Source organism: Dreissena polymorpha, chromosome 12 (assembly GCF_020536995.1).
Source record: "Dreissena polymorpha isolate Duluth1 chromosome 12, UMN_Dpol_1.0, whole genome shotgun sequence".
Taxonomy (NCBI): Eukaryota; Metazoa; Mollusca; class Bivalvia; order Myida; family Dreissenidae; genus Dreissena; species Dreissena polymorpha.
The window spans coordinates 32,878,788-32,898,102 of NC_068366.1; the positions used below are offsets into that span (position 1 = coordinate 32,878,788).

The 19,315-nt window shown below is 33.3% G+C and overlaps 2 protein-coding genes across 8 annotated transcripts in view; one reads left to right on the forward strand and one right to left on the reverse strand.

Annotated features, from left to right (window-relative positions):
* The first annotated feature begins 1,188 nt into the window (after positions 1–1,188).
* Positions 1,189–11,163, forward strand: LOC127854289 (adhesion G protein-coupled receptor B2-like). The gene is made up of 12 exons (XM_052389372.1): positions 1,189–1,298; positions 1,470–1,516; positions 2,068–2,194; positions 2,556–2,659; positions 4,775–4,877; positions 5,659–5,809; positions 6,164–6,233; positions 6,580–6,646; positions 7,424–7,509; positions 9,860–9,986; positions 10,180–10,221; positions 10,823–11,163. The coding sequence occupies exons 1-12, from the start codon at positions 1,224–1,226 to the stop codon at positions 10,877–10,879; spliced, it is 1,056 nt and encodes a 351-aa protein (XP_052245332.1). The 5' UTR covers positions 1,189–1,223; the 3' UTR covers positions 10,880–11,163.
* Positions 11,164–14,208: 3,045 nt separating this feature from the next.
* The window catches only part of LOC127854288 (CAAX prenyl protease 1 homolog), a 106,736-nt gene continuing 101,629 nt past the window's right edge, over positions 14,209–19,315 (reverse strand). For all 7 annotated transcript variants that reach the window (XM_052389368.1, XM_052389371.1, XM_052389370.1 and 4 more), the window contains 3 exons: positions 18,517–18,699; positions 17,608–17,748; positions 14,209–16,476 (listed from right to left, as the gene is read on the reverse strand). In XM_052389368.1, coding sequence (XP_052245328.1) covers positions 16,258–16,476; positions 17,608–17,748; positions 18,517–18,699 — 543 coding nt within the window. In that variant the 3' untranslated portion in view covers positions 14,209–16,257. The remainder of the gene's footprint in view (positions 16,477–17,607; positions 17,749–18,516; positions 18,700–19,315) is intronic.

The following is a 19,315-nucleotide window of genomic DNA, read 5'->3' on the forward strand; positions in this document are numbered from 1 at the left end:
AAATGGTTCCAAGATGTATGTGTCTCGTTTAATATAGATATATAATAAAACAAACTGCCTAATGCGACACTTTTAGCGGGCGCCGGAAAAATCTATAGGAGTAGTAAAAATCGTTATTAACAAAATATACATGAACTATCGCTATAGAAGGACTTTTGTGTAGTACAGTTTTCGTCGAAGTAGGCTGTTTTGTAAGCGTCCGTTTGAACCCCACTTTAGGCGAAAAAATATTGGAATCATATGTATTTTTAAGACGGTTTTTCTTCTTTAATGTACACAAGTATGATCACAATTTATCTTTAAAAGCAAGTTTTATTTGGTCAAGATGGTATACCTATACGATCCATAAGTATAAACCTTTTACTACAAATAATGCCTGCTTGAAAAGAGATTCTTTAAATCGTTTTAATACTTGTATATAATCATGGATTAAAACCGTCGAAATGACCCTTTAACGCTTTGATAATGGTGATGTTGCCTTTTACAATCGTAACTGATTGTACACCAGTGGGCACTTGACAGTTTGCGATTGTTATTAGAAGAAACGGTTCTGTTTCGGAAAGGAGAATAGAACATGTAAACAATTCTGAATAGCCTGGTCTTAATACAAAACATGAACTGGAACAAATACACGCCGATACAAATAGAGTGTGTTTCCCAAACATGAAAATACATCATAAACACAATATTCGTGAATGTATTTGAAAATTATCGGTAACTACACGGTACTGATACTTTTTTCCTTGATTTAGTCCAATTAAGATGTGTTATGTTCATTTAGGATTATTGGAAGCATGCTTTATTGGCGCTATATATCCTACGATCGGAGCTGTCTTGAATGGGCAAGTGACTTTTTTACAAAAATGTACACAGGAAAGTTTCTGTTTATGCTGTTGTGATTTTTTCTCCAGAACTTACACACTTTTGCACGGATAATTTGCATAATCGTGAAGTACCTGCGAATATTAATATGGCTGCATTGCTGTTGTTTATTTAGTTGTATGATTCTTTAATAAAATGTTGATAAAATGAACATTTCAGTGGCATAAGAAAATCAGTACCTTAATGCTGTAGCATGTTCTGTTTCTTTCTGTTAAATATCCTCATCACACGCAATTATAAATGATACATTTTATGCATGATAGTTTTGCTAATGGGAATCCATCGCTATTGTGTTTTTTTATAGATCGTGGCAAAACGGAGCTGTGGTCAATTCAGATGTTATGAGTCTACAGGTCAAGAATTTCACACCAAGAAATATTGACCAACTGGTTACAATTACATTGACGCTGAAAAAGGTATAAACTATGCACTTTATATCATGTGCTAAATATTTAAACACTGACATATGTGTGAGATCACTATATGGCTAATTTAATATTATTTTCGGCATTATTTCCTTACTGTCCTTTGCGATGGCAGTGGTTGAACATTTTGATATTTGTGCAGTCACATTAATTTTCTTTCAGACCGGATATATCAATCCAGTATGTGTTTTCTGGGATTTCAATATCACGTAAGTTAAAAAGTATTAAGATATAATTTAGTCCAATGTATATTAACATTCCACATGCTTATTAAACTAATTTGATTCCTGTTATTTGTTTTGAATTATCTTGTTCGTATAAAACCTTAAAACTGTCGCATATTATGTTACGGTAAATACACCTTATACGTGTATGTGTATGTATTCATGAACGTTATTTCCAATCAGCACATATTCTCATTTTCCTATGTAATATATCGCATACATTTTTCAGAATGTATATCGGGCTGTCTTACAAAGTAAATTAGTAATCGATTAAAACGAGCATACCGTTCTTAACGAACTTTGAATAAAAAGTGTCAATGCACATACACGTTCAATATTTCGTAGGCCCAGTAACATAAGCAATAGAAAAGCATATAGATATACATATTCCGCGGGCGCGATTATACAACAGAACAGAATATACGTCAACATGTATAACAGTCATATATGTTGTTGATACTTCAAAGTGTTAACTTATTAAATTTAAGGAACATTTTATCCCAAAGTGTGCGCACGTGTCTTTGTTTTTGCTACAGACGATTGGGTCAACGCGGCGGCTGGTCGACCGAAGGGTGCAGACTTGCGAACTTCACCGACAACGCAGCAACTTGTCAGTGTAACCACCTGACAAACTTTGCAATTCTTATGAGCCCAATTACAATTGTGAGTAAACTGATAACGAAACGTGAAAAAAATCTAGTTACAATGTGCGGGAAGTTATTGGAATCTGGATAAGAATAGGTATGTTTGATTAAAATTATTTAAGATGCGCGTTTAGGCTATGATTTGTCCGAGGTAAGTTTGAGGTAAGGCGAGCTCTTAGAACGATGTAAACCACGAACGCTTTGCATTGAATGTTGGTGTTCTTTCAGAGGAAATATATTCCATTCTTATTTGTTTGTCATGTCTTACATTTTTAATAACAATCTAGGGCATAAGAATAATTGAATATTGTACGCTTTTTGAACAGCATTCAATTTCTAAAGCATGACATTCTATTCGTATTTTGCTTAATTTTGTTCAGTCACCGGAGCACGCAAAGGCGCTTGGGATCGTTTCCGCCGTAGGCTGTGCTGTCTCTATCGTCTGTCTGATTATCACGCTTGTCATTCATGCCTTGGTCTGGAGGTTCGTAAACATATAGAGAATACCATGTAAGAGTTAAATACAGATAAATATACATAACCATACTTAAAAAAAATACACCACAAGAATTTGTGAGCAATCCATGTATTTGTGTTTGCCGCGTACATGATCTTCTATTAATCTGTTATGTATTCATTGAAATATACACACGCAAATTACTAAAGTCATCACAAACTTATCACATGACATCACTAGTTTGCAGTATTCAATAAATACACCACAATTTATCAAATGTGATTGAATTACTGTTTAAATACTGGTATTACCTTTTGTTTTATATAAACTTAGTGCAATTGTTATGCAATGTTAATTTAACTACGATAATGGTATATTTTTAAATGGAAACTTTTGGCAAAATAATGCTGCAGTATATAAAATGGTCATTGCAATTGCATTTATGTTTCTTAACCATGTTACATTTTTTACAATCTTGTTAATACTGCAAATACATGTTCATTGATTGGTCCTCTGAACATTTTGCCACCAGATGGTCACCAAAACTAAAATACAAGAGTGTCTATAAGTGATTTTCCTATCTGTTTAGCTTTTTTAAATTTTTCCTTCGTTTGTAAAATGTTCCTCTATAAAGTTTATTTAAACAAGATTTCGCTATCGTGCACATCAAGGCACCCAGAGCTAAATTTAACATGTTTATTAAACACTTTTATTGTGTTGCTGTTGCTGGTGTTATTAGAAAAGTGTTTGATACATGATGATGAAACTGTACAAATATGTTTATTGGATGATTCTCGTCCTAACTTTTGGAAAAAGGTTCCGCTGCACATTTGCTGTTTTTTTTCTTTTGAGACACTTAAATGTAACAGTTCACAAAACTGCATACATTCAGAATCCTTAAGTGAAACAACAAATTATTATACATAATCATTCTCCGCTAAATATAACACCCGCTTTGTTGGAGTAAAATGCTACTGGAGTATTGCTATCAGGTGCCCGATTGTTTGTTTTTTTAATTAACTACATCCGTCTATCCTTTGGCTTTCCACATGCTAGTGTTCTTACCAAAACATGTTTTACACTGCCAAAACTTTAATCTTGTCGTTTTATTAGTATAGTTTTATTTTTGTCTTCGCTGCTTCATTTGAGATGTGTCTTGCAGTTTTGTATTGTGTCAGACCGTTTGGCTATTGCTCACTTGCCATTAATAACATAACTTTGTTCTAAGAAGATATTTCGCTCCTGTTGTTGCAGCTGCGGTGTAATTAAGCTTATAGTGTATGTAAAATAGTGTAAACTCGTTTTTTTTTACATTTGTGTCATGTACACACAGTACATATGTACTAGACTATTTATTTATATACTGCCGAAAATACATAATTAAAACTGCCGAAAATACATATATAAAGATTTAGCTTTATTGGAGATGACAAACATCGACATGTGTGTTAATCTTATTTCTGGATGCGTAATACTTATGCCGAATAGATTAAAATAATATATAAATTATATTTTGCACTATATTATGTATGTCCGATTTTGCTACCTCCCATATGTTCAACTTAATAGAGAGGAATACGTCAATTGTTTTGAAATAATAAGTTTATTTTGCGCAAATATTTCTTTTCAATTTTAGATGTATTATCTTGTTAAATGTGAAGACTTGTTACAATATATGAATATATAGGGAGGGAGAGAGAGGGAGGAGAGAGAGAGAGAGAGAGAGAGAGAGAGAGAGAGAGAGAGAGGAGAGAGAGAGAGAGAGATAGAGAGAGAGAGAGAGATGAGAGAGAGAGAGAGAGAGAGATCCATCCTGTCTCTTCGAGAGAGATCTATCATCTAGCTCTTTCCGTCTCTTCTTGAGAGGGAGGGAGGGAGGGAGGGAGGGACGGAGGGACGGAAAGACGAAGGGAGAGAGGGAGGGAGGGAGGGAGGGAGGGAGGGAGGGAGGGAGGAGGGAGGGAGGGAGGGAGGGAGGGAAGGAGGGAGGGAGGGAGTGAGGGAGGTTATGAGGGAGGGAGATTTATATGTTTATTTATTGTGATTCCATATATATCAGCGTCTGTTCTTACCTAAGGATTGCATTTGATTTTCCAAAAGTTTTTGGTATCCTGTATACAGCTAGTAAACGCTATTTTTCAGATTCGTCCGCTCTGACAGGGTGATCGTTGTCATGCATCTCTGCGTTGCCTTGCTCTGCGCCCTGATCGTCTTCCTCGGAGGAGTCAACCGAACGGAAAGAAGGGTTCTTTACCTTGATTTATTCTTTATTTTACTATGTATTACGATCAATTATTTTCTACCTATTAAAATTTATATTATACTACATTCTATTTAGACGAATCCCCCTCGCAGCGGGTTTATCCCCTTTTGGTAAACAGTCACCAATTCCGTCATTAATTTTGTTTTCGCGTTCACTCATATCATTATTTCAAAGCCGTTATTTGCTTAAGGATATATAGGGATTTATAAATTCAACTTAAAAAGATTTTTCTGCGATATTTCTATATTAATGTTTATGTGTTGAATTAATCCTTAATGTTTGAATAAAAAATAAGCTTCTAATGGTATTTGAGATCTCAAATAAATAATCATATTTGGCCGATAAAACATTCAGCAAAACTATGTATGTGATCTTAATTGGCCTCTTTTAGCTTAATTCTCCTTTGTAAGCTTAATCGACCACAAAAGGTATGAGAATACTTGGACTCTCGTTCTGTTCTGCTTTTTTGTTTTAAAAACTGATCAAGATCATCATAACTACATAACTATACATTTCGATAAACTTGGAAATGTTTCAATAATAGAATTTGCCACTCAGATTTAAGATGATACAATAGTCATCTGTTCATTTGTGCTGTGATTGAGATCTCCTTATCTGATATCTCGTTGAAAATAATGTAACACACATTTTGCGATAAATAAAATCACATTCTTTAATTCTTATTTATTCTTGTTCATAACATAACTCCCTTGTTAAACACGGAGAACCATGTATACAAAATGGGTCTTCTAATCTTTAACAGGACGCATGCGTGGCTATCGCAGCTGCCATCCAGTACTTCTTCCTGGTCATGTTCTTCATGATGTTGCTGATTGGTCTTGAGATTTTGCTTTGCGTCGTGCACGTGTATAGGACCAAGTTCAGAGCCAAGGTCCTCTTACCGCTTGCATGGAGTGAGAATTTAGTTCATCGTGTTCTTTCTTTGATTGTGTCGTTCTTTCAATAACACTGTATTAGCAGTTCGGTCACGTTATCCATAATAAAGGAAAGTTTTTCTTGTTCATCGGCTGGCTGCATTTTGTAATACAATTGAACTGTAACAACCACATAGCCTTGTGAACAGCGAGTCATTATTATGGTCTCGCCGCGTGACAACTCCTTACCTATTTTTAACTGTAATTAATGTGATTAATAAAAAAGAGAACTATTTGGACTTATTGGTCAGCATGAGACATAAATACAAACTATGTTAAGTCTTTTTTGCAGAATCATGTGTCATTGCTATAGTAAAAGTTTGGTATTTTCAGTCGTTCCAGGCATAATAGTTGGCGTTTCACTTGGCATTACAAAAACACGGGGGTATGGAAATAGTACATAGTAAGTTGAAACATACAGCAGCATGTCGTGTTTCACGCACATTTTCCATTTTAATTTCCAACTTTTGTTTTTCATTTTGTTCCATTCTGCAGTGTGCTTCTTACAATGGTACCCCTATATGTGTAATTGTATTAATCAGATCGTTTCCTGGCACTATATCCATTAAATCCAGGAAAAAAGCATACATTTTAATCTGGTGTGTAGGAATCTCTTATTTGAAGTATCGTATATCAGCATATGTCGCGTTATATGTGTATTTATAAACATCGAATCAACTGATTCATCTGTCAGTCTGTAAGCAATGGATTATCTTATATAATAAGAATATGCAAGTTCTGTTTTCCAGCTGCTGGTTGGATATCTCCTCCGGACTTATTTGGTCATTTGTGGGACCAGCGTTGCTCATCATTTGTGTAAGTGTTGCTTCTTATTATATAACTATGTCCAGACACCAAAACGCGAGTATTTTTTACATGTGTATTTTATATGGAATATTAATAGTTTGAATATGTACAAAGCTATTCAATCTGGAATTTAGAGCTTGTATTAAGACTTCTAAGATATGTTATGGTACAATACAATATTTGGCTCTGAAATTTTGATGAACAAAAATGAGTATGCATAATTCTTGTATGTTTCATTTTTATTTTATAGCTCCTAAAAATAGTTATACTCGTGAATATGAAATCTTAGAGTAATTTAATTGCATTTATATTACCTTAAACTTTTATCATTTGTATTGCTATGTTATGAGGTTGGTGATTGTTTACACGTTTGTCTTTTATCATTTATTCTCATCTCAAAACTAGCAGTTGGTAATAAGAATAAATGTTCATATAATATTTAGACATCATACATGGTTTATTAAGACAATTTTGTTAGAGATCGAATACCAAGGTTGGGAATTTCAAAATGCATTGCCAAAAACTAAATTTTTTGTAGCAAAGTTTTAAGGCAATAGTTCTAAACGATTGTCCTCTGTATGTTAATCCACTTTAGTTTTCTTAGGTTTAACATTAAAGTCAATCTTATTTGGAATATATTCTCGCAGAAGACTGATAGGTGGCTGATCGCAGTTATTAAGATTTTCCAAACAGGGTGGTGGTGGGGTTAACGACTTCATATTAATGCATTTAATTGGTATCTCTTATGACTAAGTTTATTGTATACACGTACTTGCTATGTTGTAGGTGAATATATTAGTAGTTATCGTCGTATTTAAACGCATGTCGTCGTTAGCTGCGATGAAAAACAAAACTACGAAAGAACAACTCAAGTAAGTGGTTTCGATAGTCCAGGTGTTTCCTTCTTAGTCGTTGATAATAGTTAATAATAATGATAATAACAAATGCACACATATTGCCTTTTGTGGTACTTGATCTGTAATTTCTTGAGTCTATAATGGGCTGAAATTAATTGATATTTCGCATGTCAAGATCAGGTTAAGGAAATAAGACCATTATTTTCAGCCTCTGCTGAATTTGCTGTCAATAACAAAACAGTCTATGACAAAGTTTCAAAACGTTTCAGTATGTCTCAAACCGATTTTTCATTTATTTATTTTTTCCGTGCAAAATTTTATTTTTTTCCGTAGAATATTACATGCATATGTAGACAATACAGTACATATATACAAAGCTTACCATATTATATTGAGAATTTCATAAGCAAAGTATTTCATGTACAGCTACTTGATGGATACATACATTTTATTGTAGTACATTCAACATACATTCATATACAAATCTGGTTATATTATACAACAAGTAGATTACAACAGCAAAAAATACACAAAACACAAACATGCGTGTTACATACAAAATAAAGTAATGTTTAATATGTGTATGTGTATTATTTATTATAAAAGTATTGCACATTAGAAAATTAATAAGTAAGTGCTGAATTGTATTATATAAGAAAATTGATTATGAAGAGTTTGAAACAAAACTTACGTGATAAACATTTTTTATATTATGAGTTATTATTACTATTAGTAATGTCGTTATATGAGATGTCATTAAATATTTTAATAAAGGACCAATTTTTTAATTCTTCTTGTGATTTAATCGTATTTTTGTAAATTTCAAAAGCCTGCTTCATACTATTTACAAGTCCAAACTTTGAAGAGATTCTATTTTTTTCTCTGACAATGAAAATAGCTCGAGGCATACAATGTTCAAATCGTTCATTTTTTGGATTAATAATTTCAAGGACTAGATTCTGGCATGTAATATGCAAAGGTATGCTTGGTCTACTTTTACGACTAATCTCAGCAACACATTTAATAATTTCTTGGGTAAACGGACATTATAACAAGTGCCGTTATATTTTCAACTTCAATGTTACAAAATGTACATAGATTATTTGCAACAATTTTCATTTTGAAGATATGAGATTTTGTTCCAAATATTCTGTGGACTATTTTGCATTGGAGCCATCTGACATATATTTCCTTAGTTAAATTGAATACGAGTGGATGTACTTTTTTCCATTCAATATTTAAAAATTGAGTTCCATTGTGTATGACAAGCTGGAATCTCATTGTGTTGTATTAATATTTTATAAATATGTTTTTCTTCTTTTGGGCTGGTTACTATTTTTTAATGTATATTTGTAATACAGGTTCTTGAGTTTTTTTGTTAAAATTTGGCAGGTCTTCACATTTGTCAATATATTTCTTTGTTATATTTATTAATCCTTGGTAGAGAAGGGCATTTACATTTGTTCCAACCTGAGTATCCAAAGATTCTTTGGAAATAAAACAGTTTCTTTCTATCATGATATATCTCACAAACCGAATACCTCTTTCATATAGAGCTAGTGTTTATTGTAAAATTATGATTATAGAATAGAGGCATATCCAGAATATCATCACAATTTATTATTGGCAGCTTTTCAACATACAATATATAGTTTATCAAAACATCGAGCCAAAATTTATTTTTCAAGCGTAAACATATTTTCTCGGCATAAATTTTACCAATATTGAATATTATTTTACAATCTATTAACGATTTGGCCAATGAAGAGCAATTTCCTTCACCTGACTATTCTCTTAATCCATGTTATTTTCATGTATTTTTCAAACGAATATATATATCAACCAACCCACATTCGTTATAATCATAATGATTTGTGTTCACGTTTTATTACCCGCGGTTGAGTGTTTAATATTCGATATGTTGTCCGCTTTCGTCTTTCAGAATGGAACTATATATAACCAGTTTATGCGTGCTATAATTTTTCATTTTATTTTGTTAACTTTATATTGTTAACTGTATATTGTTTGATTCGGCTGAGGACGAAGCGATGAAAGTGAACTATTTTGATCAGTTATGTCTGGCGCCCCCGTCGTGCGGTGTGCGTCATCAACGCTTTGGTCGTTACCCTCAAGTTGGATCAGAAACTATGATCATTGGTCAAATATGAGAACACCATAATACATCTCTTAATGCGTCGTTTGAAAACTAATAACAATTAAACAAATCGGGTCAAAACTAAGTTATTATATCGAACCTTCAAAAACACTCAGATGAGACCTTTACCGCCATCTTAGCCGTTTTTCATAACAATTAATATTCGATGGAAAGTTTCATTGTGATATGTTGTTCACTTTTTATTTGTAGGACGTGGTTGTACAGTTTATGCGTGTTGTTGCCCGTAATGGGCCTAACGTGGGTGTTTGGTGTTTTGGCAATCAATGAAGGCACGTTGATAATGCAGTATATATTCGCTGTATTGAATGGTCTTCAGGTATGGGAACAGCTTGAATATATTGATTTGCATGTTAAACTAAGTTCGATTAATATAAAATAATATATGATGAGATACATAACTAATTAATTATGTTTGGTAAATACTATATAGCTAATACTTTAGTTAGGTATTAATGTAATTAGGTGGAGACTTGAGTTTACCTTCCTACTTCTAGATATTTTCATTTCAGGGCTTCTTCATATTTCTCTTCTACTGTGTCCTGAATAGACAGGTAAAACAGTTATCTTTCAGAAATATTTTGACTTTGAGCGAGTGTGCAGCTTTTTATGCACATGAAGAGTTAAGGCCATGTTCATACACTTTTGTGCATGTTCTATAAATCGTCAATAATACGCATTCCTTTCACACATTTGGCTAGGCATTCATAAATTGTAAAAAAAAGCTTTAATAAATTGTGTATTCTATCCCATTAACAATTAGAAATGAAATAAGCAAAAAGAAAATCATTCTGATCTACTATGGAGTTAGTATTAGAAAAATACTTTGATTACAATGGCCAAAACGTTTGCCGATAAATTAACAAACATTAATTTTCAAAAGCTACTTTGTCTTTAACTTCGCAATGTTATTTTTAACTTCAGCTCCTAAGAACAATTAGAATTTATTTTATACTGAAATGGAATGTTCCTTGTGAAAAGAAGAATTGTTCGTGTTTTTAAAGAAGCAATCTATTGCATATACATTTTCACATAACCATGTCAGCGACTTAATGAACATTATGGTTTTAAGAAGTTAACTTTTACGTGGTGGTAAGGTCTGACCCAAAATAGGTTATGATGTAGTCACAGTTTGTTTTTGTTTTACACGGCAAGGTTCGAGATGCTCTCAGAAGACGGCAAGACCGGAAGCGAAGTCTCCAGACGCTGTAAACTAACTTGCAGAGACAGTCGCGGGTTTCGAGATATGCCCCAGAAAAAAACGACACAAATCCCGACGGCTTGACAGACAGCGTTATTCTAGCAAACCCGCTTACAACGTGGTTTATGGGAAATATATCAAGAAATGAAATGGAATTAAAATGAAACTAAAAAGAATTGATATTGAGGAGCGAAAAACTATGAAAAACGAATGCATGTGGAATTATAGTGAATGTGTAAACGTTTTTATATAAATATGTAAGTGTGTGTGTTCAGTATTAAAGTAACGATTGAAATTTGACATCTGCCCATAACTCCTCAACCCAGGTCTCACATGCTTTGAAACAGAAATGTTGTTCTGTGTTTGATGTTTTTGGCTTTGTGTGTGTGTGTGTGCAACAAATGATTTGTAATCGAGAAAATATATTAAACATGTCAATCAAAGTTCAAGGTCAAGGTCACAGGGGTAAAAAAAATTGTGCGAATGGAAAGGCCTTGTCCATATACACATGAATACCAAATATGAAGGTTATATCTCAAGGGACATAGAAGTTATGAGCATTTTATTTTTCGAAACCTAAAGTTAAACGCAAATTGTGACGGAAAGACGGACATTCGGACAGACAGACAGGCGGACAGACGGACAGTCCGATCACTATATGCCCCCTTTTCTTCGAAAGGGGGCATAAAAACATCCAACCTCGAATAACAATTAACACATAAATGACACAACTACACTGTATTATTATGAAAACATTAATAATCAAAGGGGAGTAACTACTGTAAACTTAAATGCAATATTTTAGAAGAGTTGTCTCGCATGTTACATTACCTTAATTCATGATAGTTTACAAGCCTTTTTACTATATAAATATAAGGAAAACTGCCCCCCCCCCCTGGCAACCATGTTTTTCAACGGACCGTAACCATTTTCAAACTTAACTCACATATCTAGGAAACAAAAGTTCTGACAAAATTTCATGAAAATTGGGCCAAAAATGTGACTTCTAGAGTATTGACATGTTTTCACTACATACATATAGAGAAAAAAGCCCCGCCCACTGGCGGCCATGTTTTTTCACCGATCTGGACCATTTTCGAACTCGTCCGAGAAATCAATAAAACCAATGTTATGACTAACTTTCATGATGATTGAGCAAAAATTGTGACTTCCAGTGTTTATAAGGTTTCTCTATAGCCAAATAAGGAAAACTGCCCCGCCCACCGGCGGCCATGTTTTTCAACGGACCGGAACCACTTTTGAACTCAACCAACATATCATTAAGACAAACATTTTGACCAAGTTACATGAAGATTGGGCATGAAATGTGACTTCTACAGTGTTTACAAGTTGTTGTTTTTTTTTACCTATTGACCTAGTTTTTGACCCGGCACGACCCAGTTTCGAACTCGACCGAGATTTCATTTGCACGAAGCTTCTGACCAAGTTTCATGAAGATCAGACAATAAATATGGCCTCTAGAGTGTTTACAAACAAATGTTAACGGACGGACGGACGACGGACAAAGACCGGTCACAAAAGCTCACCTGAGCAATCAGGTGAGCTAAAAATTATATGGTTTGAAGAGGGCATTAATTTAATAATATCTACAACTTAATATTAATGAATCCCAATGAAAGATTCATCCGATCTAAGGTGAACTTTAAATATTTATAGGTTGATTATTTTAAGAATTAGCCAAAGGTCTTAATGCAGAATATGTCCATGACCCAGTTTTAAACCGTGTTTTGTTATTGCAATCCATTGCAACTTTCGTTTTAATAGTAATATATTAGATATTGCTATATAATATTGTAATGCTTTTTAAGTTGGCATACTTATTTTCACATGTATGGGATATGTTTTTTATCCAGTATAATTTATATTGTGACCACATTTCACCTTAAAGCAATTAGCCGTTGTTTCAAATTTCGAAATCCAAATTTTACAAGCCATTATCAGTGCTTATTTCATCCTACCTTACCGCTTAAATGTAGTTTTGTAGCTGGAAAATCCACTAAGTCAATGTGAATTTGACGATTTGACATCAGCGGCAATTCCAATTTTGAATATTTTGTGGCAAAACATTTGGCCAAGACTTTAAAAAGTGAAGATATATTACATCATAAATGTGGCCTCTCTAGAGTGTTAAAAAGTTTTTTACTAAGATTTTCCTTGGTGGCCAAGTTTTTGGATGCACATGACCCAGTTTTATACTCAGCCTACAATTTATCCAGATACACATGATGACCCAAGTTTCATCAAGATTGAATGAACAAGAGCTGTCCCCATAGGATGACATATGCCCCCTATAAACGCTTTGATAGAAGTCATGAGCATTTTTCGAAACCTTAACGCAGATTTCGAAACCTAAACGCGGACCCTAAGTTCAAGGTCAAGGTCACAGGGGTCAACATTTTTGTGCGTATGGAAAAGCCTTGTCCATGTACACATGCATACCAAATATGAAGGTATAATCTCAAGGGACATAGAAGTTATGAGTATTTTTCGAAACCTAAACGCAGATTTCGAAACCTAAACTAGGACCCTAAGTTAAAGGTCAAAGTCACAGGGGTCAAAATTTTTGTGCGTATGGAAAAGACTTGTCCATGTACACATGCATACCAAATTTGAAGGTTATATCTCAAGGGACATAGAAGTAATGAGCATTTTTCGAAACCTAAACGCAGATTTTGAAACCTAAACGCAGACCCTTAGTTCAAGGTCAAGGTCACAGGGGTAAAAATATGTGTGGGTATGGAAAGGCCTTGTCCATATACACATGCATACCAAATATGAAGGTAATATCTCAAGGAACATACTAGTTATTAGCGTTTTTCGAAACCTAAACGCAGATTTCGAAACCTAAATGCGGACCCTAAGTTCAACGTCAAGGTCACAGGGGTCAAAATTTTTCGAAACCTAAACGCAAAGTGTGATGGACAGACGGACGGACAGTCCGATCACTAAATGGCCTCCTTCTGGGGCATAAAAATGTGGTCTCTAGAGTGGTAGTGAGAAAAAAGTAGACTACATACACTGCACAATGTCTGACACCATACACAGATTGATCAGAATAGCTCACTTTGAACACGTTGTGCTCAGATGAGCTAAAAAATATTTGCATTTTAATAAATGGTGCAGCACATCCACCAAACATGTATTCAATTTTTTGTTGTCTAACCTTCACTGTAATCATGTTATTTTACAATTTCTTTAAAAGACTTGCAAATAAAATGTTCAAACGCAAAATGCAATGATTTTAATTCTTTTTTATAGTAAGGACTACATCGTTTTTGTTTTCACAGTCAATTTGATAAACCAACGCAAAACATTGCAGTAACATTCATTCATGATATATTTTTGAAAATCACTTTTAGAAAACAACAAAAACACACCATAAATAAAATGCTATTAACATATTTGTGACAATCATAAGCTGTAAATCATTTAAAAAACACTACACAATAGGGCAATAATGCTCTCATCAACAAGGAATTTTTCTAAAAATGTAGAGTTCACAAGGTTTCACAGTAGACATATAATGAAAACCAGTTGAACACCTTGCTGCCATGTTTTTAAACAGCCCAGAGTTAATATTTTGACAAAGTTTCAATACAAGTGGGTACAAATATAACTTTCTTGAGTGTTCATATACTTTTATTTTATACACATTTAATTTAACAAAATTGCCCCGTCTCATGGTTGCCATATTTTTCAAACGAAAGGAACCATATCTCACTTGTCTGAGAAATTATGACAACAAATGTTCAGAGCAAGTGTCATGAAGATTGCTCAAACAAATGTGACTTCTAAAGAGTTCAAAAGCTTTTTCTTGAACTTGATCTAGTTTTTGAGGCCACACCACTAGTTTCAAATTTGTCTAGGATATCATACACGTTTCATAAAGATTACACAATAAAATTTGACCCTTTTGTGTTTCACAAGCTTTTTTTTTTATTTGACCAAGTTGTTGATCCCATGTGCTGAGATTTCATTGCCATAATGTTCAGACCAAGTTTCATGAAGATAAATATGGCCTCTTGAGTGTTCACAAGCTTTTCCTTATAAGGACCTGGTGACCTAGTTTTTGACCTCTTAGTGACCCAATTCCAAACAGGTTCGAGATATCGTTGGAACAATTTTCTGATCAAGTTTCATGAAAATATGGCACTAAATAAATCCTGTAGTTTCATCGCAAGCTGTTCCTATAATTTGACATAGTTATTAACCGCTCATGACTAAATTTCAAACTCAGCAGAGATTTGATAGGGAATAATGTTCTGACCAATTTCAATAAGATTGGAAATAAATGTGGCCTCCAAAGTATTCACAAGGTTTTCTTCAATTTGACATGGTGATCTAGTTTTTGACCCCACATGACCCAATTTTTTAAACTGGGCACAGATATCATTGGGACAAATGGTCTTTTAAAGTGTTAACAATGCAATTGTTGATGACGCACAGCAAACAAAATGGTATCACAAAAGCTAAAAATTTTAAGTTTCAAAATAAGAAAAAGATACAAGAAAAAGATTATCAAATTATTGGGAATAGTAATAAAATGAGCTAAGCTTAATTATATTAGCTGATAGATGTCATGTTCATTAAAAAGTCAAGTATAAGATCACGCTGAGAGGCAATATTATGTTTATTTAAAACCAGATGTATAAAGATATGCTGTCAATTGTCCTTGATAGCATTCAGTGAATTTCTTGCTACTGAGTGACTGAAACCAATTTTATTTAACATTTTATAACATAATACAATTCAACTTTAATATTTCATGTAGTTTTTTTAGTATTGGTGTTGATTTAATGAATTTCATGACATCATGTGAAATCATATTATATAACAGCAAATAATGTTTAATCCATGTAGAACTTTCCACAAGAAAAGCTCTTTATTCTTGAGAGGTTAAGTGGTCAAGTCAAATCCAGGAAAAATATAGATCTTCATCATTTAGAGTCAATTACATGCAGCATTGTATTGAATTCTTGAAAGGTCTTAGTAAAATTCTTGCAAAAAATTAAAGTTGAACTTAAAAAAAATAAAAATTAAACATGGTATCAAGCCATCACAGTTTTATCTTATTAAAAACCAGAATTTCTTTGAAATTAATTAAGTAATTGCCCTTTGTATAATTGTCTTCCGCAAAAATATATCAATTAGATTTAAATTGGTTGTATATAATGAAAATATATCAATATAGAACCTTGAGATTTTTTTCAATTAATAAATAAGACCTATCTGTTTTCCCCAACTTTGGCTAATCAAGGAAAAGATCACATGTATAGGTCCAACTAATACTTCTAACATTAATCAATCTATTGTTTAAATTCTTTTCAATAGCCGGAAAAAAAATCTCCAATCTATCAAAGCCGATCAATCACTCTGTTTTCTCGAGTGCCCTAAGCCTCTCCAGTAGAGGAGGATGGGAGAAGTGCCAGGTGGAGTAGAGCCAGTCGTTGACGGGGAAGCCCAGGTTGTCTTTGTTGAGCTTGATGAGGGCGGTCTTCAGGTTGGAAGAGTGCTGCAGGCTTTTGGCAAAGGCGTCTGCTTGAAACTCGAACATGCGGGAGAGAACCGTCACACAGAAGGAGAGGATCTGGAAAGGTTGAGCGTAAGTAGTTGTGTGGATTGAAAATCAGACATTGTCTGTTGGTGAAAAAAATAATGTGAAAATCAGAAATTGTCTGTTGGTGAAAAAATAATGTGAAGTCAAATATTGTCTGTTGGTGAAAAAATAATTTGACAATCAGATATTTTCTCTTCATGGAAAATAGTTGTAAAAATCACAACCAAAAAAAGGTGAAAATCAGATACATGTATTGTCTACTGGCATAAAATAAAGGTAAAAAATCCAATATTGTCTGTTGGTAAAAAAATAAAGATGTGTCTGTTGGTAAAAAAAATAAGATAAAAATACAATATTGTATTTTGGTAAAAAAAGGTGAAAATCATATATCTGTTTCCCAAGTAAACATGAAAATCAGATATTGTTTGTTGGTAAAAAATAAAAGTGAAAATCAGATGTTGTATGTTGGTGGAAAATAAAAGTATACAATCAGATATTGTCTTTTGATGAAAATGTAAAGATGGAAATCAGATATTGTCCTAAGGTAAAAAATAAAGGTAAACATCAGATACCAGGGAATTATCTATTTCCAAACAAATTAAGATGAAAATCAGATATTGTCTGTTGGGAAAAAATAAAGGTGAAAATAAGATATTGTCTGTTGGTGAATAAAAAAGGTGAAAACAAGATATTGTCTGTTGGTATTTTTTTAGTGACAATCAGATATCATCTGTTTCCCAAAAAATAGAGGTGAAAATCAGATATTGTCTGTAAGTGAAACTCTGAGTTTGTCGGTTGATTAAAATTGTGTATTGTCTTAATTGTCTGTTTCTAACAAATTCTGTTTACTTAAAAAAATCTGAGGAGACAAGAGTAATAATCAATCATGGCACAAATATTATGTTTACAAATCTATTATTAAGTTGGTTGAAGATCCAAATTAAAATTGTTTGACATGGAGTGAGAAAATATAAGAAACGTGGTTTTATGGCCAATCTTCAAGTACTTGCACATACATTTATAAAACCTCATCTTTGATGGAGGAGCAACAAACCTTATCTTTTTTTTATTCAGGCAATGATTTTAGGACAGAATTTAAATATTTAAACGACTAAAGATAAAATCCATGACATGTATAACTATTGTTTGTTAACAACTTACCTCATTGTATGGTGAGAAGACATATTGGAATATAATGATAAGTCCGATGATAGTGGGACGTGTGTCAAATCCGAATGCAGAGTACAGAACCTGTTGGTCAATAAGCAACCCAAAGGCAGCAAAACATAGGAATGAGTTAACCTGAAAAGAAAAACATCAAAGTTCAAAACCTAAAAAAAGCTTAAAGCCTCTATAACGCTCAAATTCAACGAAAATTTCGTACAGTATTTCGTAAAATAAAGTTAAACAATTAAAAATCAGTGTTCCTTATGGCAATTGCCGAAATTTCAACGCTAGATGTGGTCTGGTAAAATAGATGTTTGTAGATACAAAATGCTGTTTTTTTGTTTTGTTTTCATATTTAATTCCATTTTAATTTCCCGCAACAATATCTAATCATATGACACATGAACACCATTTTAGTGTTTGTGTGTCGTATGAATAGATATATTCGCGTGAAATTAAAATGGAATTAATTGTGTCACAAATAAATAAAAACGAGCATTTTGTATCAACAAAAATCTATGTAATCATACCACATCTAGCGTTGAAATTGTGGCTATTGCTACACATGTAAACTGATTGTTTTTGTGTAAACTTTATTTTACAAAATACTTTACGAAATTTTCGTTGATTTTGAGCATTATAGAGGCTTTAACAAGGATTTTATAAACATATTTTTCATGGTGAGAGCTCAATAATAATTTAATATCATTAAATATATTTCATGGTAAATGTGCAGACAGGCCTTGAGCTTTCCTAACCGAAAATGGCATTCTACTTATTTTCTCACTACAAGGGTCATAAATTTATTATATAGATATGTCATCCAAAACACACTGTTTACAAGGGTCATAAATTTATTATACAGATATGTCATGCCAGACACACTATGAACTATTCACGCACCTGTGAGATGACTAAATTTTTGAGGATATGCCCCAGTTTCCAGTGGCCCAGTTCATGGGAGAGCACTGCCAGTATCTCTTCATTGTTACAGCCTGTCTTCTTATGTCCCTTGGTATTCTCTTCTACCTTAGTTGCCTCCCCTGAGTCTCCCACTTTCGTTTCCAGCTTGCTTGATTCACCTTCCTGAATTAAAGCAGACATTTATTTCATTATTTGTACTTTTCATAGTTTTAATCCAATAGCAAAGACAACATATGGTTGGTGTTGAATTAAACAGTTGAGACATGTCAATCAAAGAATGAGTTTGATCAATTATGTTTTGATATTTCAGTTATTATTATTACATGTATTAACAAGACTTTTGCCAAGCAATATATGTCCCCTACTGGCTCCACCATTGTCAGATTTTATTTTTTTATTTGTTGCCATAGCAACCAGAATGTTTGACATAGGAACAAAATGAAATGATGTGCATAATGTCCATATTGTCATCTATCCATGTTTCAAGTTTCATGAAAAAATATGAAGAACTTTTAAAGTTATCGCAGGATCCAGAAAAGTGTGACAGACTCACGGACTGACGGACACACAGAGCGCAAACCATGAAACCGGTAGGGGACAATAATATCATATTATCAACATTTATAATTTATTAACAACTTATTCATAGTCAAACAAACTTGGACAAACAGGCCCAGCCATCTATGCTTCATCAAATTATATGGCTAACTGGTCATATTGTCAAGGTACTGCATGCAAAAACATGAGATCCATTTGCTTTAACTGTAACTTCCAAGAC